The 26,507-nt window shown below is 35.4% G+C and overlaps 1 protein-coding gene across 20 annotated transcripts; it reads left to right on the top strand.

Moving 5' to 3' along the window:
- Positions 1-137: 137 nt before the first annotated feature.
- Positions 138-26,396, top strand: add2 (adducin 2 (beta)). 20 transcript variants are annotated; one of them, XM_084113707.1, is made up of 16 exons: positions 430-571; positions 5,148-5,360; positions 8,230-8,371; positions 9,531-9,682; positions 10,837-10,917; positions 11,569-11,718; positions 12,578-12,721; positions 12,823-12,921; positions 13,929-14,105; positions 15,048-15,287; positions 17,109-17,225; positions 19,727-19,813; positions 21,903-22,032; positions 23,712-23,780; positions 25,142-25,175; positions 25,356-26,396. In XM_084113707.1, coding segments are annotated over exons 2-16 (1,746 nt in total). In that variant the 5' UTR covers positions 430-571; positions 5,148-5,237; the 3' UTR covers positions 25,357-26,396. The 20 variants fall into 20 exon arrangements, with proteins under 20 accessions (XP_083969840.1, XP_083969845.1, XP_083969843.1 ...); XM_084113711.1 differs by lacking the exons at positions 430-571; positions 5,148-5,360 and adding exons at positions 6,711-6,892; positions 7,449-7,488; XM_084113713.1 differs by lacking the exons at positions 430-571; positions 5,148-5,360 and adding exons at positions 6,788-6,930; positions 7,449-7,488.
- Positions 26,397-26,507: the final 111 nt, after the last annotated feature.

The raw sequence follows: 26,507 nt of genomic DNA, 5'->3' as shown, positions 1-26,507 counted from the left end.
CAAAATATCTTTTTTTGTTCATCAAAACTCATACAGGTTTGAAACAACATGATGGCAGAATTTACATTTTTGGGTGAACTATCCCTTTAATATCAGAAAACACCAGCAGGTGGAGCCAGTGGCCGCGTCTTTAAGGCACAGCTGCATCATTTAGCAGGGAAAGACATCCAGAATAAATAATCTGTGATCCCGACAAATCCACGATATTAAATGCTCTGCGGTGGGGAAAAAACCTTCCTGCTCTTTTCGTTTTATACGTGTGCTAGTATTTTTCCACTTGAGGCGAACAAACTCAAGATTCTCGTAAAAAATACGAGCAGGATCTGGATGTAGACAATGAGGAGGTCATGAATCTGGCAGGCGTGGTCGTGGGCTGGTCCAGCCTGCAATAAACGTCAAAAACAGAGGGGATGCGAAGGTCTGGGAAAACACAGACCCAAAACAATACCATTCATACTGGAAAACTAGACTAATTCTCGATTGCTTGGTGCACGCGGCTGTTTTGTCTCATTGCAGTGTAGATTCATAGGGTGACTGTGCGTAAAGGACAAAGAGGAGAGGATGTTGTAAGGTAAGCATCTCTTGCCTCGTTTAATTTCTCCATCACAATTTCAGTCAATAGTTGAGATTTTCTTGGATTTAATCAATAGTGCTTGAACTTGTGTATGGAGGAATTTTGGACCCCACGCATCCATCACGGTGACCGTGATGCTGGACTGCCATGATATTGTATGATTGCACGAATATATTACAAGTTACATTATAACACCATAATCGGGAACAGTATAGAGGTTAAACACTGGGCACTAAAGAAAATGGAACCAGAATGTGTTAAGACTATAGTTTAAAGACGGTTGTTTGTGATGTAATCTGAATATTAAGTAAACGATATTGTATTTTATTAATCAGACGCCTTGGAGTTTTGTTTTCATTTAAGCGTTAGTGATTGTACGAGGTTTTGACGCTTCAGCTTTCAGGCGCCATAATATTGGGAGTTTCGCGTTAACTGGAAAATTGTTTTCTTCACCCGGTAATCCGTCTTTTTTTTTTTTTTTTCTTCTTCGTTTTGATATGCGATTGTGTTCTGTAACATGTCATGCTCCCTTCAAAACTGTTTAATTTTCCCAGTGGGCTCTTGTACTGATGCCCGGAGGCTGAGCCTCGCGCTGCTGGTGCTGATGATGCAGCGGGGCTCGTGTTGTTGCTAGGCAGCCGCGTACAGGCCCTGCCGCGCGTGCACCGGCCACCGCACAAAACAGTCGACATAGCACGGTTCATAATGCTTTATAAATTAATGAATACATAAATGCCTTTTTGACAAGAAAGCAGCATTTCTCGCATCATTTCTTTGACAGGTAAGATGGTGCTTTTGTCACCAGCTGATGCACGTCTACCCCCTCTCATAGCAGTTCAAACTGGGTGTTGTTTTGCTGTAGAAGAAGTGGGCGTGACACGGGAGTCTTCCCCCCTGGAATATAAGCCCTAGAGAGAAAGAGAGGGTGGCACAGGCCCTCTCTGCTCAATCTACAGCCGTCCTAAAATCCTAATACGCTTGCCAAATAGACAAGACGATATGACCCTTTTTTATTAGAGTCGGCTGACTACTTTTCCTTTTAATCATCTTTTTGTGCACCAAGAACTAATGGATATTATCATAATGTATTCATTTAATTTGCTGTTTCCATGAGGTTTAGCTGCAGGGGTGAAGGAATGATTTAAATTATGTGGGGTGGGGTGGGGGGATAGTCTTAGATCTTAGACTATCCTTTTTTCCACTACAGATTTTAACTAAATTAACGATAATCTGGTGGTAACGTTTTACAATAAGGTTTCATTAGTTAACATGAACTAATAATGAACTGCACTTTTACAGCATTTATTAATCTTTGTTAATGTAAATTTTGACATTTACTAATACATTATTAAAATCAAAAATGTTATTTGTAACATTGCTTAATATAAATACAGAAGTTCGTTGGTTGTTCATGTAACTAACGCTAACAAAGATTAACAAACTCCGTAACAAATGTATTGCTTTATTATGCATCTTTATTATTCAGCTAATTAATTAGCTTCTCATCAAGTCTCAACCCCCTGCAGATCCCCAGGTTGGGATATCCTTGGCTAAAATATTTTTAAAAAGAAACATTTTAAAAAATATAAAAATAAAAAATATTTAAATGTAATGTAACATGCACTTCAATGTTGACTGTCTGTCTTTATCTCTCTTTTGTATTTTTTGTGGTTACATTTAAAGTAAATATGTGTTATGAGTGTCATTTTATATTCATGTTGCCACATTAAAATCATGGAAACAATTTTGACAAATTTGTTCACAATCTTGTTCAAACATGGAAAAAAAGGCCATTCACTGTGTGGATTTAGTATCGAATTGGAAACAGATTCAGAGAGTATACAACACCCATTTTAAAACTCCAAACAAGGCTAATCACGCTTAGAAATTGCTTTTTTTTTTCTTCCCTGAAAATGTTCCTATTGTTGGTTTTAAAAAGCATGCTTTTTTTGTGCATGGGTCACTGATTTCTCAGCGCATTATACAGAAGTGAATGCACCCAGAACCACACATTAACTTAATTATAAGATTCTATTAAAATCAATCCAGCATTACTTTAACCATTATACATCTCCCTCATATACTTCTCTCTCTCTCTCTCTCTCTCTCTCTCTCTCTCTCTCTCTCTCTCTCTCTCTCTCTCTCTCTCTCTCTCTCTCTCTCTCTCTCTCTCTCTCTCTTTCTCTCTCTCCCCACTTCCTACAAGCATTAAGATCTCTCAGTGGGGGAGAAAACCCTCATCCGGTCAGGAAAGCTCTGTTTCAGACCGATCAATAAGTAACAGACACGTGTACTTGTCTTTCATCCCTCCTCAGATTGACATCAAAATCCTGCTGTAGCAGAAGCCAAAGTTCAAGTTTTTGAGATTAAAAAGTGTAGGTTGAAGACTAGAATAATTGCAGACTGATGATGTTTGCTGTTATAGCAGCGGGACCTGATTAATTTGGATCCACTCGAGTAGAAAACTGTGCTTGAAACTGATCCAGGGACAGGGCGGCACCAGTTTGGATCCAAAGGGGCCCCACTCATTATACAGTCTCACCAGAGAGAGGACCTCTCAGTAGGGGTCCCAGAGCACCTGAGCCCCTGACAGACTAACAAACACGATGCTGTGACTGCTAGTGCATTAACTCAGACACTTTGGAGATGTCAGTGTTGTATTTTGGATGCAAAAAAAAAAAATCAAAATTACATTTAAAATAGAAAAGTTTAGCATTACTGTTCTTTTATTCACCAAGGATACATTCATTTTGAACAAAAGTGACAGTAAATACATTTATAATTACAAAATATTTCCATTTCAAATAAACACTGTTCATTTGAACTTTCTATTCATTAAGAATAACAAAGCAGCACAACTGTTGATTGATTTCTGAAGGTCATGTGACACTGAAGACAAAAATTCATATTTACTGTTTTACCACACCCTTTACACACACACACGACATGATAACATCATGCAGTTGCTGCAGATTTCTTGGCTGCACATCCATGATGGGAATCTCCCGTTCCAGCACATCCCAAAGGTGCTTTATTGGATTGAGATCTGGTGACCGTGGAGGCCATTTGAGAATAGTGTATTCATTGTCATGTTCAAGAAACCATTTTGAGATGATTTGAGCTTTGTGACATTGAGTTATTCTGTTGAAAGTAGCCATCAGAAGATGGGTTCACTGCGGTCATAAAGGGATGGACATGGTCAGCAACAATACTCAATAGGTAGGCTATGGCGTTTAAACGATGCTCAGTTGGTACTAAGAGGCCAAGACAATATCCAATCACACCATTACACCACCAGCAGCCTGAACGGTTGATACAAGGCAGGATGGGTCCATGCTTTCATATTGTGAATGTCAAATTCTGACCCCACCATCTGAATGTTGAGACTCATCAGACCAGGCAGCGTTTTTCCAATCTTCTATTGTTCAATTTTGGTGAGCCTGTGCGAATTGTAGCCTCAGTTTGCTGTTCTTAGCTGAGAGGAGTGTGTGTGTCTTCTGCTGCTGTAGCTCTTCTGCTTCAAGGTTTGACGTGTTGTGCGTTCAGAGATGCTCTTCTGCAGACCTCGGTTGTAATCAGTCTGGCCATTCTCCTCTGGCAGCAACAAAGCATTTACTATAAAATGTTCTATATTTGCTATGTGCTTTATGGTTTCTAGAGTATTTTTGAGGGATCGCTAAGTGTTTTTGTTACTGGTCAAAAGAGTCCACCATCAAGTCTCTGCCATGTTTTTATTTTATTTATTGTTTTTGCCTGATTTTTCATCCAGCCGGTTCAAAGCTGAGGTGTAAGTCTGATTGTAATAGCCATATAACAACAATAATAATCATTTTCAAACAGACCGATACTGTATTTCCATCCCAAATTCAGTGCTGCCATGCTGGGCTTTTCAAACAAAAGTGGTTACACTTTTGAGAATTGAACTTACAGTGGCTTACTTATAATTGCCATGGAGATTAAAGTAAGATTAAGCACGGAAGTTCAGACGCGGTTGAATATTTAGTTGAGGTGATGTGTCCGGTCCACTGCCATCATTTTATTGTGCAGGCTGAAAGAGCATTTATTTACATTATGCGAACAGGAGTACGATGTTGAAGGAGAAATAAAAGATATTCAGGATCAAAGTCTTAGATTTTGTGCCATCAATCATCTGTTCATGCATCCTGGAACAGTGATAGATTGATTTCTCTAAATGTAATGTATTAAATAGACCTTCCTTGACTAAACAAGCAAACTAATCGATCGCATTTACTAATGCACATAAAGAGCTACATCTTGCTGTCAGCACTATTGTGCTGTGTGTGTGTATATATGACAGTTAGTGCGGCCCCCACATGACTTTGGGTGTGGTGTGCAGAAATACTTATCTAGTATTTGCAGGACTGCCTGTGTGCTTTTGCATGTGTGTCTATTATTAATATGTGCACATCACTATTATGTCCTCATGCACATATATGTAAAAGAACCCTTCCATGATGTGCATGATGGGGATCTTTCATTACCATAACTCCAGATTATAACTGAATTATATACATATTGTAATCTTCTTTTTTTTGTTCAATCCCCCATCTAGCAATCTCGCCTGGCCCAACTTTGCATATCCTTTCCATTTTCTCTGTTTTCTGTCTATCCTTCTCCTCTATTCCACACTGGGGAAAAGAAGATGAGTAGGTCTCCCACCCCTGTAGACGGGGAATGTCTGGAAGGAGAAATGGTCCAGTCTCCCCAGCAGTCAACGCCATCCAGCGGCCTCAAGAAACGTGTTTCCAGTCTCTTGCAAAGCCCTGTGAGTAAATGGAAGTGTGCACTACTGAGTGAAGCTCATAAATTTGCATTTGTGTTTATAGCCTTATGGGTTTAAAGAGCTGATTGTTTACTTTTTCAGCAGCTTTGATTCCGAAAGCATTTTTCCCATTGATTTTCTCCATAGGGATTTAAGAAAGAGTTTAAAACAACCACCGCTGAGATGAATTGCAAAATTACATTTGATTCAAAGAGAAATGTGTATAATATCTGAACAAAAAGACAATATTAAAGCAGATTACTTCATTACGCATATAGAAATAATGAATATTGTTAATATTTTAATATTACTAACATTTCAATGATACTATATGAATACAATTATAAATGTATTAATAAAATATTATTATGACTATTATTTGAAATTACTATTATTATTATTTAAAGAAACCTGCGCCGTTTTCCTCAAATTTAATATATTTCCGTTGCAACATTTGAGTCAGAGCAAAAAATATGACAATCTGAACTCAATTAAATCACAATAACTAAAACTGTTGACTTACATTAATTGATAAGTAAGTGCTTCTGGTATCTTTGTTTTTGTGTGTCCCTTTAAATGCAAATGAGCTGCTGCTCCTGGCACAGTGGGCGGAGCTTCAAGAGCTCTTGTTCTTTTACCTCACACAGACATGCACTGGAAATTTCAAAAACTTTTAGCCTTTTATGTTCAAACCAAAGTCAGAAAGATGGAGAGACTCAAGAAGAAGTGACAACATGTAACATTTCTGAATGGTTAGTAGATGAATTTATGTAGCGTATGTGTAGTTATCTTCTAGTCATTGATTAGCATATTCTGACATGATAATCTATAAATCGTGTTCTGGGGGCGGGGTTTATGTCAATTTTAGGGTTGGTGATGTCACTAACCCGGGAGGAACCAGCCGTTTGTTGTAGTCCTTAAAAAACGATTTCTTTAAAAGCAAATATCTCCCTTTGCTTTGAACTTTGAGCATTGTAACTTAACAGATGGTGTTTATGCTCAGACAGCAACATTACACACTAACTTAAGTTAGAAAAATGAAATCATAATCAACCACCCCTTTTGCACTCTAATGGGAATGATATGATAATGACAACGAGTGAGGTTGTAAAAGTGAACAGGCATTCAAAGTGGCATATCTCCCATGTCTGGGAGACCCACATTGGTTTGCCTGCATTTATTCGCCTGTTTCTATCCACCCTTTAATGTCCTGCCTCCCAATCCCTATGTCCTCTCTCCCCTTCCCCCTCATTAGGTTCCCAAAGATATGATTATCTCCACAGCTCAGATATAATCTGCCCTGAATCACCACTGACAGCTGCAGAGAGAGAGAGAGAGAGAGAGAGAGAGAGAGAGAGAGAGAGAGAGAGAGAGAGAGAGAGTGTGCAGGGAGTTTTGTGTTGGTGCAAAACAATTTAAAAAAACCTCTCAGAATGGAGGGAACGTGTTGAATGAAGGACAGAACTGAAGAGCTCAACGTTCCAAATGAGGATGATTAATTCAGTCTTTCTCTGTTGTGGATTGTACTGGAACCTGTAACTCACATATTCTTCCTGCTGTTTGTTTCCGTACAGTATGTTTATAAATGTATTGTTTTATTTGGGCTTTATGTCTGTTATACTGTGTTTGCCATTATGTTTGAAGCAGTGACAGCAGTGTTTAATGCTTATTTTAAAACTTTTCTGATTCTATAATATAATTACAGTGCTTACAATTTAAAACTATATTGGTATTCCTCAAACATTCTAGTATGTTTATTGTAAACTTTATTATAAACTCCTGAAATTCAGTATTAAAAATGTGCAATTAATTCAGCCAGAACCGTTTAAAGCTTAAACCATTCAAACTTTATTTTGAAGATTGTTTATTGTAAACTTCACACTTTTTAAGAACTTTAAACATTAAAAAGTATCAGTGTTAGACTTCTATTGATTCAGCATAGAATGTTCAGCATTCAAAATGTAATGCTTAATAGTGATTGCTATAGTGAAGTTGTTGTGAAGAAAAAAAGAAAAGGCTCTATTGCAGCATTTCTTTTAACCAAAGCCTAAAAGCTAAACTTGTGAAACTTTAATACTGTTCTTTTGCTAGATTGCAAGCACTGGTACTGGAAATATGGTTACAGTATACAGTAAGTTTTTTACATTAATTATGGAATATACACTACCATTCAAACGTCTGAGATCAGGGTTTGTTGGGTTTTTTTTAAAAGAAATTAATACTCTTATTCAGCCATGGGTGCATTAAATTGATCAAAAGTGACAGAGAAGACTTTAACATTGTAAATGTAAATTGTAAATATTTCAAATTAATGCTGTGCTTTTAAACATTCTATTCATCAAAGATTCCTGAAGAAAAAATAATAATAATTATAGCACAGCTCAACATTGATAATTATAAGAAACGTTTCTTGAGCATCAAATCAGCATATTATAATGATTTCTGAAGGATCATGTGACACTGAAGACTGGAGTAATGATGCTGAAAATATATTTAAAACTGCTCACATAAAAGCAGTTTATTTATAATAGAACTATTTTTACTGTATTTTTGATCTTTTGAACAGTAGTGTACTTTTCCATGATACTTTTTAAATTCATGTATCATTGCATTTCAGTGGACCATTTAAGTGAAATGCAAAAGAACAACAACAACAAAAAAAGATTACCAGTTACATTCTGTAATGATAACACCTTTCCTGAAACATACATATACATTTTCACCTAAAATGCTAAAAAAAAAAAAGAAGAAAAAAAAATCATGGACATTGTTTATTTATCAACCACCAATGTGCATAATGTGCATTATCCTTTATTTGTGTGTATTAGTGCATGGTGTTGTTTAATGACTGAATCTTATTTGTGTGTGTTAGTCCTTTAGAGAGGAGCTGGATGCGTTGATTCAGGAGCAGATGAAGAAAGAAGGAAGCTCCTCTAATCTGTGGGCTCTCAGACAGATCGTAGACTTCATGGCCACTCACGGATCTCCGGCCGCCCTGCCCGTCGCTCAATCCAGTACGTACTGTAACACATGCCATAATTTACATATACTCTTAAAATAAAGGTTCTTTATTGGCATTGATGGTTCCATGAAGAACCTTTAACATCCATGGAAACTTTCAAATGCACAAAAGGTTCTTTAATGGAAAAAGATTATTTAGATGCACTATTAATCGTTAAAAGATTGCAATCTCGATTCAGAACACCCACACAATCTTATTCCTAAATGACAACGATTCGGCTATGTCTATTCAATTTTTGATACATTGAACATTCAGATCTGAGTTGGTGCTGCTGCTCAACTAGAGAGAGCAGTTGTACAGTATAGGTATGAAACAGCTTCACAAACAGTCTTTTCAACCACACAAGTGACTGTAAAAAAAAAAAAAGTATTTGTCATTGAATACATTCAAGACTATTTGTTCAAATATGCTAATTCATCCAGTAAAGAAACAACTGAAGTCTTTATGAGTGAGTCATTGAATCATTCATTCAAACTGATTTAAAAAATAATGATTTAAATTATTTACATATTTTCACAGTCTGCAGCAATTAACATTTTGTCAGAACTTACATTTTATTGTTTAGATTTCTATTCAGAATCATGATCTCTATTTTAAACAAAAAAAGGTGATTCTCAGTTTATCTAGAATCGTGCAGCTCTAATTTATATTATTAAAATGTAAGAAATTTTTTTTTACTTTTAAGAACTGTGCACTGAAAGTTTCTTAAAAAGAAAAAAAGAAAGAAAGAAAGAAAAAAAGGTTCCAAAAATGGTTCATTGGTAAAAATGGCATTTTATTTTAGGAATGTATTGTTGTCATATATATGTATATAATTGTATATAATACAAAAAGGTATTAGTTTTATCTATCGCTCAGAGTTTCCATTTTATTCAGTGTTCATGCGAATATCATATAACATTATTCTTTTATCCAGACACTTTTAAATTAGAGGAGTTTTAGTTTCAAACTTAATGAATTTAATTGTGAGAAAGTGAATTCAGTTGAATTCAGTCAAACTGAACCGTTCACAGTTTCTTTGATAAAAGGCTGTCGCACCACTTAAACTGCAGTAGACTAAGTAGTGCTGCTCTTTTTACACAGCCTTTCATGACTGAGACTTTCATTGACACACACTTGTGCTGTTTCTCTTGTTCCTTATGCCCATGCAGCCGTTACCATGGTGACGCCGATTAACGATGTGCAGGGATGGGAGCCGGGCTCCATGGTGAAGGGGGAGAGACTGATGCGCTGCAAACTGGCTAGTGTTCACCGTCTGGTGGATCTGTACGGCTGGGCCCAGCTGGCCAACACGTGCCTCACAGTAAGAAAACAACACCCATAAACACTTCTGTCAGTATGCCAAGAATCCTGAGAAGTGCTCCCTGCGCAACTTTTAACTTAGAGCTTGATTGATTAAACAGGCGCTCGAGTGAAGGTTGAAATGTGATTAAATTATAAGGTGCCCTACTGTTCAGAAGTTTGGGGTTTAGGATTCTTATGCTCACCAAAGCTGCATTTATATACATTTTATATTAAAATGTAATTTATTCATGTTGAATTTTCAGCAGACATTACTGTCACATGATCCTTCAGAAATTCTAACATGCTGATTTGCTGCTCAAGAAACACTTCTTATTATAACCAATGTTGAAAAAAATATTTTTTTGTGGAAACTGTGAGACTTCTCGTCCAGATTCTTTGAGTAGAAAATTCAAAAGAGCAGCATTTATTTCAAATAAAATTATTTTGTAACATTATAAATGTCTTTACTGTCCATTTAATGTATCCTTGCTGAATAAAGGTATACATTTCTTTCCAAAAAAAAAAAATCTTACTGACCTTAAAATTTTGAACAGCATTGTATGAGTCTGCTTATTAACTGTTATATAACTCATGCTTATGATTTAAAAAAAAAAGTAAGTTCATGTATAGTGACTTTAAATAACTGCTCACGGCTGCCAGTCTATCACTTCTGGGCGCATTAAGCTGATTAAAAATACTGAATAATTTTTGCTGCATTTACATTAGCATACTTCATGTCTCCTATTTCTCCTTTGCTCAGTCTATAGGGATTTGACTGTTTTAAAAATAGGAAGTGATTTTGTGATCAAGTCTGGTATTGCTTTCTCTCATGTCATTTTTAAACCCTTAGGACTTATTTTCTTTCATGGAACACAAAAAGAGATATTAAGCAGAATGTTGAAGCTATTTCATTCCTAAAAAGTTATCCAAATGTGAATAAAACATAACACGACTGCACCATAAAGTTGTACTCTACAGTCTGACACGGACATAAATGTAAGTCAGCATCTCTGAAAATCTTATGAAAAGCTGTACAGGTTTGGTAGGACATGAGGATGAGTAAATGTCAGATTTTGTTCGTTTATGGGTGAACTATCCCTTTAACTTCAGGTTGCTCCAGGGAGATTGTTCCTGTAAGTTACTTTGGATAAAAGCATCTCTTTCTCTCTGCAGATGCGTGTTAGTAAAGAACAGGAACATTTCCTTGTGTTGCCGAATGGTCTGGCCTGTGGGGAGGTGACTGCGTCCAGTCTGGTGAGAGACTGTCCACACACACACACACACCAAACACGTTCCTCTTGTGTCCTGCAAGATGTCTCCTGATGATAGCGTTTCACTGTGCTAAAGCGTTCAAATGAAGGTCACTAGAAGCAGGAGTGCCATCACAGTTTGAGATTGTGTGTATTATTTGCTTATAAAAACTGAAAGATTCAGTGTGTTCAGCATTTTTCTGGGCATATTTTGTACACTGTTGCAAAAAGAAGGTATTAGAAATTGTTACTCATGAAAAATTTCTCATGTCCATGCATGTTTACAATTGTGACTTGTAATGAATAAAAAAAAAAAAAAAAATGCAGTTCAATGTTTTGGTCTTCTGAAGGGATAATGGAGTAATTTAGATATTTTATGTATTATATGTATTACATTTATTTTTATATCTAAATATAAATCTATATTTAAAAAATACATTTATATTTATACATAATAAAATAGTAGTAAATTATGCACTCGTCCTGAGTTTGTTGATCCTGGAACAACATTCCTGTCCGAAAATGTTATCCTAACTGTATCCCTACCCCTAAACTTAAGCCTACCCATAAGTTATCAGAGGGAACTGACACTGATGTAGAAGCACCTAACTCTGGTTGTAAGCCTAAACTTGACGTAAGGTTGTGTGATGTCCAGGTGAAGGTGAACATTCTGGGGGAGGTGGTGGAGAAAGGCAGCACTACTCTGGGAGTGGATCTGTCTGCGTTCAGTCTTCACTCTGCGATCTACTCTGCCCGACCGGACGTCCGGTGTCTGCTGCACCTCCACACTCCTGCCACAGCTGCGGTACGACACACACTGACCTGAGAACAGTCCACAGTGCTGAAACTTACAGTGGAGGAGAAGGCCATTGTTTTCTAGAGTTTCTTGAGTCTCTGATCTAAAATAATAAGATTTAAGCAAATATATTTAATATTTGTACAAAATATGAATCCAAAACTAAATACTAGTTTGTTTTTACCAATTATTTCATATTTATATGCCATAAATGAATGTATTTATTTATTTGTTTATGTTGTTTTGAAAATTGTATCTATCTATCTATCTATCTATCTATCTATCTATCTATCTATCTATCTATCTATCTATCTATCGTTCTATCTATCGTTCTATCTATCGTTCTATCTATCTATCGTTCTATCTATCTATCGTTCTGTCTTTCTATCATTCCAGCTACAGTGTCTGTCTATCTATCTATCTATCTATCTATCTATCTATCTATCTATCTATCTATCTATCTATCTATCTATCTATCTATCGTTCTATCTATCGTTCTATCTATCGTTCTATCTATCTATCTATCGTTCTATCTATCGTTCTATCATTCTATTTATCATTCTATTTATCTATTGTTCTAGTTACAGTGTCTATCTATCTATCCATCTATCCATCCATCTATCCATCTATCCATCTATCTATCTATCTATCTATCTAATATATTTATATATTCTGAGGTCCTGCCTTCCACTGACCACAAAAATACTTATTCTTTTAGAAGCATTGTCTCAGTTGTCTGAAATGACCTACAAACCTGAGAGCTGACATCTGTTGAAGATACTTCATACTGCATTCTCATTTATCTTAATTGGTGGATTTTATTATTCTAGCAACAATCTTCTATAACTGCTATTAATCTTTCATGTAGGTATCAGCCATGAAGTGTGGCCTGCTACCGCTATCCCATGAGGCTTTGCTGGTGGGTGAGGTAGCTTATTATGACTATAATGGAGTAATGGAGGACGAAGAGGACAGAGTGGAACTCCAGAAGAGCCTCGGCCCTACATGCAAGGTTAGATCCTCGATTACAGAGACTTCCCTCAGAACATGATGTTATGAGGCCCGTAAGGTCGAAAAGGGGTTGATGAAATGTTGTTATTGTTGTTGTTACAGGTGTTGGTGTTGAGGAACCATGGAATCGTGGCACTGGGAGAGTCAGTGGAGGAGGCCTTCTACACAATCTACCACATCCAGACCGCCTGTCAAACACAGGTAGGCAACAACAACAAAAGTTACAGCCCTTCCCATGATGGCAAAACATGGAAGAGTGGATAGTGGGACAGTAGGAGTGAGAGAGAGAATGCTAGTGTTCAGATACCGAGAGAGCCAGTGAAAGGGTGTATGCAAGAGAACAGGCACAAAAGTCATATTTGTAGTATAAATATGCAAATTACTATAAATATAAATATGAATATTATAATATAAATATTTATAATAAATATACACTAAAAGTTAGGGGTCGGTAAGATTTTTTAAATGTTTTTAAAAAGAAGCGTTATGTTTCAAGGCTGCATTTATTTGATCAAAAGTACTGTAAAAACAGTGAAATATTATTACAATTTAAAATATGTGTTTTCTATTTTGATTTTATTTTAAAACATAATTTATTCCTGTGATGGCACAGCTGAATTTTCAGCATCATTACTCCAGTTTTCAGTGCCAAATTGTCCTTCAGAAATCAGTTTAAAGCTGATTTGGTGCTCAAAAAACGTTTTATTTTCCGTATTGTTTGATTAATAGAAAGATCAGAAGAACAGCATTTATTTGAAATAGAAATCTTTTGTAAAATTGCTAATGTCTTTTCTGTTAATTTCAATCAATTTAAGTATTCATTTCTTTTCTTTTTTTAAACCATAGTGACCACAAACTTTTTCTGGAGTGTAAATATTTATAGTAAATATACATTTTTCTAGTTTTTGCTTTGCAATATATTAGCGATTAGCGATGACATATATTTATGTCACGTCATGCACCAATGAAAGCAATCTGCACAGTATCAAATGAATTTAAAATCATTCCAGGAATGACTGGAAAGGTCCTGGAAAAGTCTTTTAAATTCATTAGTCAAAACTCTGGGACCCATGACAGAAAGACAATAAAAAGGATTGTGAAAACTGAAAGACGTGCACGGGTTGAGAATAGTTGTATTGTTAGCTGGAGTGTTCAGTATGCTGTTTGTTCACACTGAGTCATGCTGCAGTGGTGTGTTGTCCTGGCAGGTGGCAGCACTGTGCAGCGCTGGAGGGGAACAAAACCTAATCATGCTGGACCGCAACATTCACAGGCCCGTCGTCACAGGCACTGTGGGCTGGGCTGGATCCACCTTCGGCCCCATGCACAAGAGCAGGCTGGGAGAACATGAGTTTGAAGCATTGATGAGGACGCTGGACAATCTGGTTAGTTGATTCCAATTTAAAGTGCTATTATGTTATTTTAAAGATTCCTAATTTTGTTTTGGAGGTCTCCTACAATAGGTTTAGATGCATCCAAGGTCACCCCTTTTCTCACAGTGTCTGAAACAGTTTGATAATGGATTCAGTCTCACTAAACCCCTCCTTTCCGAGAGCCTACTCTGCTCTGATTGGTCAGATGGCCCAGTATGTTGTGATTGGTCACCGCTTATACAGCGCGTGTCGGAAACCAAACGTCTTTTACCATACCTGAATTTGCTTGAAATTCTTGATGTCACCAACACAAACCAAACTCTTCTAGTCAATTAGATGTTGTTTACAGGCAGCCATTGAAGACCTTAGATGGGCATTATGTAAATGTATTACAAACCTACATAGGTTTGTGATGAAAGTAAGACTGGAATTACTGACGACTCATTTCAGGCAGTTCAGAATAGTTTTCTTCTTTTCTTTTCGGAGACAATAACTCCATTTATTGTGGGCTTTGATTTTTGAAACTTTGTAGACCTTTTATATTCACAAACAACTATATTACACACTACTACATGAAAGGTAATGTCTGAAAAAGCATAATAGGGCACTTTATTTGCATGACTGTGTTTACATACAGTGTTGCCGAAGCATTAATAAGAAACAAGTAACAACAAGAAAAAGAAAAATACAAAATGACAATAGCCAACAACAACAGAAAAATATTCAAATAAGGTACTGAGTTATGAATAAAAATAATATAAAGAAATAATAAATGTATATAATATAAAATAGACATTTATCAAGACATTGTGAAGAGAAAAAATACTGTGATTGTTTGTACGTGGATATTAAAGTCTAAAAACAATGAAGACAGTCCAGATCAGAGCAATTTACCTAATTCTAATTTTATTGCTATTATACTTGACTTTAGAACATCTGATCATTATTTTATAGGGTTACCGTACAGGATACGCCTACCGTTTCCCAGTGCTGTTGGAGCGCACCAGAACCAGGAGAGAGGTGGAGGTACCTGCCTCCGTCACATCATTTTCTTTTCATGACGATGGGGTTCAACCCCACCCCCGTCTCAATCCCCACACCCAGAGACAACAGCAGAAGACTAGATGGCTGAACACCCCAAATGTCTATCAGAAAGTCAACCAGGACCAGGCCAGCCCGGGACATCGGACTACGGTGAGAGAGATCTCATATAGCTTGTGTAAAACTTTATATAAAAACTTCCAAATATTTTATAGTATCCAAAATGTCTATTCTAATAATGAGATCTGAACTTAATTATTAGCACTGACCGCCAAGTTGTGCGCATACTTAAGACACTAATAATAATGCTAATAACTAGCCTGAGTATTACATTTTGGCATGTAACTCATGCAACATATTTCAAATTGTGTGACCTAAGGTGACCAGATTTCTGATACTGAAACCGGGAACATATTCTAGTATGGTCAAAATATCATTGAAATCTAACTTATCATCTATAAATTACAAAATGGGGACAATACTATTTACTAAATACTATTTTAACTAATACAGTGTTTTTGTTTTTTAATTGTTGTCGGTACCAGATATTATTATTAAAATATATCATTATTTTGATGTTAGCAGGTCAAACAAAACATAACTGGTTTTAATACAATTATACATACCATTGCAAATATAGCAAATCAGTATTGTACATATTTTTTTAAATATGACTTCACAAAAACATACTATGTTCTTTTGTAATTATTGTACTGTATATACAAATAAAACTCTTAACATTTTCTAAATGTATTAATATTTTCATTTTCACAAGCTGAATATACTGTAAACAGTAACAACCTCTTTTACTTTTCAAATATTATTTTGGTAACTCTTTAGTTAAGAGTCCAATTCTCACTATCAACTATAGTTGCTTATTAGCATGCATATTACTAGGATATAGGCTGTTTATTAGTACTTATAAAGCACATATTAATGCCTTATTCTGCATAATCATATTCTACTTCCCTTAATCTTACCCAGTACCTAAACTTAACAACTACCTTACTAACTATTAATAAGCAGTAATTAGGAGTTTGAGGCAAAAATCACTAACATAGTTAGTTAATAGTGAGAATTGGACCCCTAAACTAAAGTGTGGCCGTTATTTTATGTTTGTGCTTTTGGAAATGGATCTTTACTATCCCTAATTAGGCTTATTATTTTGCAGGCTCATTTTGAGCACAACGTATGTGCTTTCTGAAATTGTAAATTTTTTAATCCATATAGGGGTGTACTGTCACCCATTTGGTATAGTTAAAATATGTGTGTGGGAACTACTGCATAATTTGTGACTATACTTTCAGGAATGTTTTAAATGATGTTTAAAATAATCCTGCATCCTGTTCAGGCCCTGCTATATAGTACATGCTAACTATTCGTGTTGAATTAAAGTAATTCTGTTTGGATGTTACTACCTTGAAACCGATAATAGTGTGTCTCTTTTGATAACTGATAATCATAGTGATCTGCTCTCGTCCATGTTAAGTTCTTCATTGTTAAAGTATGAGTGTGTGAACCAGTAATCAGTGTAGCTTGCAGTGTATTGTAGAAATCAGAGTAGCTTTTCCTCTGAAAATGAATTGACAATTTGAATGACTAAGCCAGAGTCTGTGTTGCAGTTCAGAAAATAGTCCGAGTGTGAGTCATAGAATATTATTGGTAGAATAATGGCGTATTCGTTACATCACTGTGATAGGACTACAGTTTGGCTGTCTCTTCTACCATGTTCCACCCACCTCCCTTTCTGCTTCTCTGCAATGCAGGGGAGATATTTTATTGTCATAAATCTCACTGCAGGGCTTGCACTGCCCTCTGCTGGTTCCTTTTGGACCTGCTACATATTTCCCTTGCATCTTTCCCTTAAACTGTCTGCCTCAGTTAGCTTTTAAACATAGGCTGGATGTCAGTAATGATTAACATACTTTCGTTCAAGCAGCTGAAATTCTTCTGTATTGATTTCTTTTCTTTTAGTGGCAGAAGGCCGAGGAAATCGCACTGGCCAGTGGACAGGCCATTAAAATCGAGAATCCAAACCAGTTTGTCCCTCTATTCACCAACCCAAAGGAGGTGCTTGAGACTAGAAATAAGGTACAGTAAGCTTTTTTTGGTCATTGAGTTTTGTAAGGGGTTTTACAGTCAAAGACCCAGAACCAGATATGATGAATGAAGACCCGGAATCAGAATTATAATAAATTAAATAAAAGATTTACTGAAGATATTGCAGTTTCATCAGCAGAAGTCAGCTTCAATACTGACAAAGAGTTCGTAGGACGCCCCCCCTTACAGTTACAAAGATCACAGCAGTTATACCCTTCACCAAGGTCTAAGCTACATTGTTGCTTCAAGTTGCAGTTTCTGATTGGCTAATAAATAGATAAACAGTAATTTTCCACACATATACAGAGATTGAAGCATATCTCCATAGATTATGCAGCTGACACTCGGACCCTAAAGTTAGGCACGTCGTGACCTTCCAGTTCTCATATCTGCATTGCTGGGCACCAGCATGTCCAGAACAACAACTCAGTCAATCTCCGATAATGCCAGTGGTCCCTTAACCTGTAACCAAAAAGACTAACACACACACTGACACACAGCTTTTCCAAGGTTGGATTTGGCCAGGCTCTGACGATAAACTGGAGAGTCCTCTCAAAACATCAAGATAATGTGTTCTTTCTCTCAAGGAGACCTACACTTTAGTCTATAATGAAAAGTAAGGCTTTAACTGAGAAAGGTTGCCTTAAACTATTGGCTTCAATGACCCCTGTGACCATAGTTGTCAGAGTACCCTAGAAAAACAGATGTATGTATTGACACATGTTGAAGCCCTTTTTTAACAAAACAAAACATCTTTCCATATTTCATTTCTGGAAGCCGGGCTAAATGAGCAAGCACTGTTACTGCATTCAGATATCAAATGCAGACATTAGAGAATGCATGAAAAGAACATTTCAGTAATCACACTGGTAACTTCTACAAAAAGTTAAAAATAAGTAAAATCTCACAAGCCTAGAGAAGTCATTCAACTCATGTGATATTTAGAAGGAAAAATATTGATTAATATCTTAATTATAATCACTCATTACATATACATTGAAGCAGCAGTTTATTCCAAAATCCACACCCTTCAGTTTAAACGCCTTTATTGAAACTGCAGATTTTATTGATTTAATATCAAAACTGAAATCAGGACAAATTGTGCATCTTTTCTAAGATCTTGTTCGCTTATGCTCACCAAGGCTGCGTTTATTTTATTTAAAACAGTAATTTTTTTACAATTTAAAATGTTTTCTATTTTAATACGTTTAAATGTAATTCATGTGGTGATAGCTGAATTTGTAGCATCATTATTCCAGTCTTCAGTGTCACATGATCCTTCAGAAATCATCATACTGCTGATTTGCTGCTCAAGAAACATTTCTCATTATTTTCAATGTTGAAAGCAGTTGTGCTGCTTAATATTTTTCAGAAACTGTGATACCTTTTTCAGGATTCTTTGGTGAATAGAAAATAACAGCATTTGTTTGAAATACTTTTTTGTTTTTTGTAACAATGTAACCATCCAAAATTTTGAACAGAAATGTTATTCAAATGTAGCTGTAAGCTGCAATACTCAGATGCTAGCAGGTGGAGAAAGATAGTATAAATAGAAAAATAATGATGACTAAGATTTCTGAGTGAAGTGTGCTAGTATTTAGTATTCAAGAAAAAATACATATTTTATCATAATCAGTTACTATCATTAGATGTTCTGCATGACTGTCAACTGCCAACAGAACTGAGAGCAGATCTCAGTATTATGGCAGAGAATTACAGTCTCACCAACAGTGCGAGACAGAGTGTTTGTAGTGACAGAAGTTTTGCAACATGTATTTTCAGTTTTTTTTTACCATCGGGACCAAGATGACTGTGATGGGAGGAGGGAATAGTCACAGGGAGAGGAGAATATTCAGCAGAGAAAGGATAGCGAGAGAAGAAATGGACGATGATTGGTCAGACAGAGGCAAAACATAATTAAAGTTCACTTAATAGAACGTTTAGAAGAACAGCATTTATTTGAAATTGGAACTGTCCAAACTTTTGAACAGTAACTTTTGATTCAGTTTTAGCTATTATTTTAGTACATTTCCATAAATAATATTTTAATTAATAGGAAGATGTTGTATCCTGAAATCATTGCATTAATTAAATGCTTAAAAGAAAGCCAAACATTGACTAGTAGTGTCATTGAAGGATTATAACTGGATTTATGCATAGAAAAGAGCAGCAAATACTTTTATAAGATGATAAATAACTTTTTTAGACTATATTATACTAACTTAAATCATAATATTATTAAGAAAGTTTATGATAAAATAAACTTAGGATAGATGTTTAGTTGTTGGTAGTTGTTTAGTTTAGGTGACATTAATTTTGGAGCCAAAATGAAAAGATTATGCAGAAGCAAGACAACAATAAATATACACACAAAGAGAATGTCAAGTACATGCAGGCTGTCGAATTGCAGCTATGTCTACATAAACACAAACTACACTGAAAAGCTTAGGGTGATGGATTTTATTTTTATTATTTTATTATTTGTATTTCAGATCAGGGAGCAGAATCGTCAGGACATGAAAACAGCTGGACCTCGGTCTCAAGTGTTAGCCAGTGTCATCACAGACAACAGTCCACCGGTAAGATCACAGAGTCATTCAGTTCATAAATACTCAAAACATACACTTATACTCATACACTTCAAACAATTAAAACATGTCCTTTCATAATCTTTCTCTTGAAAATGTGAACATTCTTAAAGTGCCCCTATTATGTTATTTTAAAGGTTCCTAATTAGATGTCTCCTACAATTGGTTTAGAAGAATCCAAAGTCAAAAAACAATTCATTTTTGTTGTTAATTGCAGCATCAACTCTTTTCTCACAGTGTCTGAAACGATTCAATAAAGGATTCATTCTCTCTAAACCCCTCCTTTCCGAGAGCGTTTCCTTTGCTCTGATTGGTCAGATGGCCCAGTCTGTTATGATTGGTCTACCACAGCCAATCAGACATGAGAGAAATGAGACTCCCATTACCAAATCTGAATTTTAGCTCGGAAGGCTTCCTCAGCACTTGACACGAGTGATACGAGCAGTAGCAATGACGTCGGTTTAACTGTATCAGTTCCTCATCCTTTGGAAGTGCATGCATTGTGGATTTGCTTTCACAGCACAGAAAACAGCGTCTTCTCTACATGTCGACACACTAAACTCTTCCAGGCCTCAGCTACAACTACTGTGTGTGTTTTTTTTGTTTTTTTTTACAAAACTACCTAGGTTCATGCAGGAAGTAATGCTGCCTTCATTTGCTATCTGATTTATTGTAAATGTTTGTTTCTTAGTTGGAAATTGGACATGAACCCTCTCTAGTCATATTTACAACTGGGAAACTCTAAGATAATTTTGATACCCAAATTTCCGACTTTAAACATGGAGAGGAGAACGATTGCTGCTGTGACTGGTATTCTGTATTAGTTTTTTTCCACAACAGTTACTGTACATCACATTGTCTTGTTGTTAAAAGTAGTGCATATTTACATAGTTTTTCATTTTTGAATAACCATTTGAAGCATATTGTATGTTTTGTACTCAGTACAAAATTCCAAAGTCATCAGCAAATAGTGCTAGGTAGTGCTGTGATTCGGTGAATGTTTATATGGTTGTCAATGAATGGGACGCCACATTTTATTCAAAATTAAAATATCTTCAATACATTATGGCTTTAATGAGATATCCCCAAGAAATAGGAAACTTGGTGTCCTCCATGATCCTTATTCTGTCTGACAACAAAGCACTTGAACACTCCAAGCTCGTAATCACGACTTCAGTGGGAAGAAGGAATTGTCCAACGGCATGTGAAGGCAGCATTAGACTGATATTACAGTCATTTATTTACATTACATTAATTTCAGGCAGTTCAGAATCGGTTCTTTTTTGGAGAGACAATAACCCCAATTATAATGCACTTTGATCTTTGAAACTTTGTGCAAACACAGCTATATTACACACTACATGATAGTGTTAAGGTAATATCTGAAGAAGCATAACAGGGCCACTTTAAAATGACATTCATCTAATAAGGAAAAATACTGAAGATTATTAACATTCGTTTTCAGAGAATTTATCTTAAAGTAGAAAAACTATTTGACATGAGAAAACAAATCTAATTCAAGTATAAATCTAACAAATATAGTGGATGTTTAGATATTTATTACTGGAAAACAAGAGAAACACTTAGAAATGGTTATTATTTATACATTTTTAGTGTAGACTTAGAAATTACATGTAGTGCAAGTACGATAGATAGATAGATAGATAGATAGATAGATAGATAGATAGATAGATAGATAGATAGATAGATAGATAGATAGATAGATAGATAGATAGATAGATTGATTTGTTAATGCACTGTGAACTAACATGAACAAACAATGAACAGCTGAATTTTTATTAACTAACATTAAACATGATTAATGAATACTATAACAAATGTATTGCTCATTGTTAGTTAATACATTAACTAATGTTAACTAATGAACCTTATTGTAAAGTGTTACCAAATTGTTCAAGGCTGTTCTGTTTTATAAAATAAGATCTTTTAATCCTACCCTGTAAATATCAGTAGTAATGACTAATGAATATTTTTCACTGCTCAGAATCCGTTTCTAAAGACTTTTGCTTGTGAGCGTGTGCACGTGTTCAAAATGTGAGCATGATTGTTCTGCTTCCAGTCTCCAGAGACTGTCGAGCCCCCAGCCATTCCCGAACCAGACACTCCTAATCCCTTCAACGAGCTGACGGATCAGGAGCTGGAGGAATACCGCAAGGAGGTGCAGCGCAAACAACACGGCCAGCAGGACGGTACGAGCTGACACTGTCTTAACTAGACTTAGACAGTGTAGTTTTGTAACCCATTGATTTCTGACCCAAGTACTGATGTGTTATTGATTTTCTCACTGGATTAAAGAAGAGAATTCAATAAACATCCCCTGTCTTATACAGTACACATCCTTAGACAAACATTGACTTGATGTCACTGCTACTGAATACCAAAGTTTTGCTTTTTATTTTATTATCGACTTTTAAGAATGAACGTTTGGAGCAATATATATTTGAATTCAGGAAATAATGCATGTATTTAATACATTGAAGTGTGCCTTGAAAATAAATGAATTAAAGTTGTTGAATTTCAGTATCTATCCAGAAACTGCTAACTTGAGGTTTTGTGTCCCGACATCATTTCTTCATGGTTCAGCACCTGAGCACTGATCTTTTTGCACTGTGTCCTGTCTGACAACCTTCCCACACACACACTAAAATCCAAGAACGCCTTTACAGTAACTACCATTGTTGGGGAAGTTACTTGCCAAGCTACAAACTACCCATGACTTAAGTAGTTAAACTATTGTTTAGATGGATAAGCAGGTTACATCAGTAAAAGCTACACTACTGTTCAAAAGTTTGGGGTCAGTAAACTTTTTTTGTTTGTTTATGTTTTTGAAAGAATTCCCACCAAAGCTGAATTTATTTGATCAAAAAACAGTCAAAACTGTAATATTGTGAAATATTATTACAATACAAAACCAACATCATTACTACAGTCTTCAGTGTCACATGATCCTTCAGAAATCATTCTAATATGCTGATTTGGTGCTCAAAAAACGATTATTATTATTATATAAATGTTAAAAATAGTTGTGCATCCATCTATCTATCTACAGTATCTATGTAACTATCTATCTATATCCATCTATGTTATCTATCTATCTATCTATCTATCTATCTATCTATCTATCTATCTATCTATCTATCGTTCTATCTATCTATCGTTCTATCTATCTATCTATCTATCTATCTATCTATCTATCTATCTATCGTTCTATCGTTCTATCTATCTATCTATCTATCTATCTATCTATCTATCTATCTATCTATCTATCTATCTATCTATCTATCGTTCTATCGTTCTATCGTTCTATCATTCTATCTATCTATCGTTCTGTTTATCTATCATTCTATCTATCTATCCTAGATTAATTGATAAAAAGAACAGCATTTATTTAAAATATAAATCTTGTGTAACATTATAAATGTCTTTACTTTTACTTTTCAGTTTGATGGATCCTTGCTGAATAAAAATATTCATTTACTGTATCCCCAAACATTTGAAGGGTACTGCATATATATATTTTTTTTTTTTTTCTGGCAGTATTTTTTTGGTACAAGAATGATAGGAATCTTAATTAAACAATTTTATTAAACACATATAATAATATAATACAGGCATATTAATGAATTGAAATGACAAGCAAGGACTCAAATGGAAAAAATGAACTTGTTTCCAGAAAAGCTACATTATTTTGAAATCAGCTGAGCAATCGTCACACTGCAAAAAAATAATAATAATAATTTAGCAACAACGCTATTTTTAATAAATGACTCCTCAACACTGGTTATTACTCACTGTACACCTCCTCCTTATCTCCCTCTATTTCTGTTTCCTCTCCTCTTCTTCCCTCTACCCTGATGTTGTGTAAAAGGTGTGGAGGAGGTGGTGAATGACACGGGGACTTCCCCGACTACCTCCCCCAAAAAGAGCCCAGTGTCAGGTGAGACCCGGTGGCGCTTCCCCTCACACCTGTGCATGAGAACATGACACTGGCGAAAAACACCTGCTATGGTCACACATGCTGATCTGTGTGTTGCATCATCACAACCCCTGTTACTACAAGCTAAATAAAAAATAGTGCTTTTTTCTTCGGTAACACTTTACAAAAAGGTACCATTAATGTTAGTTAATGCATTAATGAGCAATGCATTTGTTACAGTATTTATTCATCTTTGTTTATGTTAGTTAAAAAAATACAACTTTTCATTGTTAGTTCATGTAAGCTGAGGTCCATTAAATATTGTTAACAGAGACAACACTTTTATTTTTAATAATGTATTAGTAAATGTTGAAATTAACTAAATTAACTAATAAATGTACTACTGTTAGTTTTTTTCTCTATATGCACTGAAGTAGATTAATGCAGATTTATTTTATAATCTGGTATCAAAACATATAATGACCTTAAAGGAATAGTTTACCCAAAAATGACTATTCTGTCATGTGCATATATTGCTAACACTTTACAAAAAGGTTTGATTTGTTAACATTAGTTTACTACATTAATTAACGAACTAACAATGAACAATACTTATAAAGCATTTATTAATCTTAGTTAATGTTAATCTCAGCATTGACTTATTTTTTTAAGATCAAATGTTGTATCTGTTAAAATGAGCTAATGCAATGTGAACTAACATGAACATTTTTCTTAACTAACATTAACAAAAGTTTATAAATGCTGTAAACATATATTGTTCATTGTTAGTTAATGCATTAATGTTAAAGTTGGCATGAAACGGAAGTTGCGATTGTCTTTTCTTCCCTATTGTGATGTATATTTGAGTGAAAAGGCAGGACCTTATTTTGTCCATTGGGAATTGATTGGATGATTGCGGTTTGCTTTTGGTCAACATCAATAATTTACCACTGATTAAAGATCAAAATTAAATAAAAAAAATGTTTTTAAATAATGTGCATGGATAAATACTTTTTAATAAATTCAGCAATATTCCACAAAAAAAACCATAACAATAGTTGTATCAATATTTTGATTTCATTGTGACTAACAAATTACCTGACTGTAAAGTGTTACCCATATACTCTTATTTTCCATGAATATTTTTTGAAGAATCTAAAAATGATACTGACAGAGGTTTCCTTTTTGGGTGAGCAATGCCTTTAACTGTTAGGGTAATGTACAGTAACATGGGATGTCTGTATTCAAGTCTGTGTCAGTGTTTTCATTTCAATTGTCATAATTTTTTATTTTTATGTGTGACATTTTCAGCTCTGTACTGTAGCCTCCATCTGTCTTCACACCTTGTCTGTCTGTCTCTGTCCCTCTATTATAATTTGTAGGACAATCGTTTGGTACTGAGATCTTGTCTCACTAGTGAGTATATAGAAAGACATTGCACACAACTTGAACGAGCATGTTGGCCAAAAACTGTAGCTGCTTCTGTGCCATGGGTTAACCCCTAAACAACTGCTTAACTGGTTTTGTTTTGTTTTCTTTATTATTTTTACTGTGCTATTTCTTTTCCATTTTTATTTCAATTGCATTCGCATGCAGATGGGAAAGCCACAGATGCCGTGCAGAACGATAAAGGCGATGAGAAGAAACAGCAGGAGGAGCTAGAAAAACAAATGAAGGCTCTGTCCACCACTGACACTTCTGAAACCACACCCTCGGCCCCGCCCACTGCCCCGCCCAACAAGCCTGCAGGAAACACCCCAGAGGGGTCACCTTCCAAATCTCCTTCAAAGAAAAAAAAGAAGTTCAAGGCCCCCTGTTTCCTAAAGAAAAGCAAGAAACAGAAAGAGAAAGCAGAATCTTGAACTCAGACACGCTCTCAAAGTGTTCTTCACTAATACTTACACGCAAACACATCTTCACATCCACTGTGTATCCATTTACTGATCTTTACATGCCATACGAGTTTCTGATTTTGGTTTTGTGACTTGAAACATATTTTCGGTACACTCTGTCCACGCCGATGCAAATTTCACAATGCTTCACTAATGCACATTGAATATGATCCTTCCCCTTGCTTTAAAATGAATTGCACTTAGTACTTGCATAGAAAAAAAAGAATGTGGCATTGAGTAAGCATTGATTGTTCATGTCTATCGATTCTGATTGTTGCTCATTATCATGTTTATATAATTACATGTGGCATTACTGTTGACTAAAATCTTTTTTAACCACTATAAACATCCTTCATCTCACTTTGTTATGAATCCCAGGGATAAACTAATTGAAAATGTTTCATTCACTGGAAATCATGATCGCAGTGGCTTGCAAACAATACATGTCAAAAGGCCAAAATAAGCAAGACAATGGCTTGTTGCTGCAAAGAAAATTCAACACTAAATGCATAACTTTATTATTTATACGTTTTTTTAATTGTTATTATTTAGTATCTTTATTTTGTATGTATGTGCGCCGGAGACTTCTTTGCAGTTGTAATTATTTTTATGATCATGCAGCCACTGTTATTTAAATGCATTTGTGTGTACATTAGCCGGTTTATAAACTTAATTCCATGTCAATATTAGAATGTAAAATGCTAGGATTGGATGTACCATTCATTAAAGATCACATCCATGTGAAGTTGTTGTAGTCTGTCTTTGGGGTGGATTTCAAAACAATAGCCTACTTAACTTATTCTACTTTCTATTCTTTCTTGTCATGTTAAAGGGATAGTTCACACAACATTTTTAA

Source organism: Abramis brama (genome assembly GCF_963993115.1).
Source record: "Abramis brama genome assembly, chromosome: 5".
In the NCBI taxonomy this organism is placed as follows: Eukaryota; Metazoa; Chordata; class Actinopteri; order Cypriniformes; family Leuciscidae; genus Abramis; species Abramis brama.
Note: the sequence above shows the minus strand (reverse complement) of the source record. Positions and strands in the feature narration are given on the sequence as shown.

What these genes read in the sequence shown, in the direction of transcription:
- add2 (XM_084113714.1), top strand. Translation starts at nt 5,238, where the DNA reads ATGAGTAGGTCTCCCACCCCTGTAGACGGGGAATGTCTGGAAGGAGAA. An exon ending in TGGCCAACACGTGCCTCACA is followed by an intron (nt 9,683 to 10,836) that starts GTAAGAAAACAA and finishes TTCTCTCTGCAG; the next exon opens with ATGCGTGTTAGTAAAGAACA. An exon ending in GCCCGGGACATCGGACTACG is followed by an intron (nt 15,288 to 17,108) that starts GTGAGAGAGATC and finishes CTTTTCTTTTAG; the next exon opens with TGGCAGAAGGCCGAGGAAAT.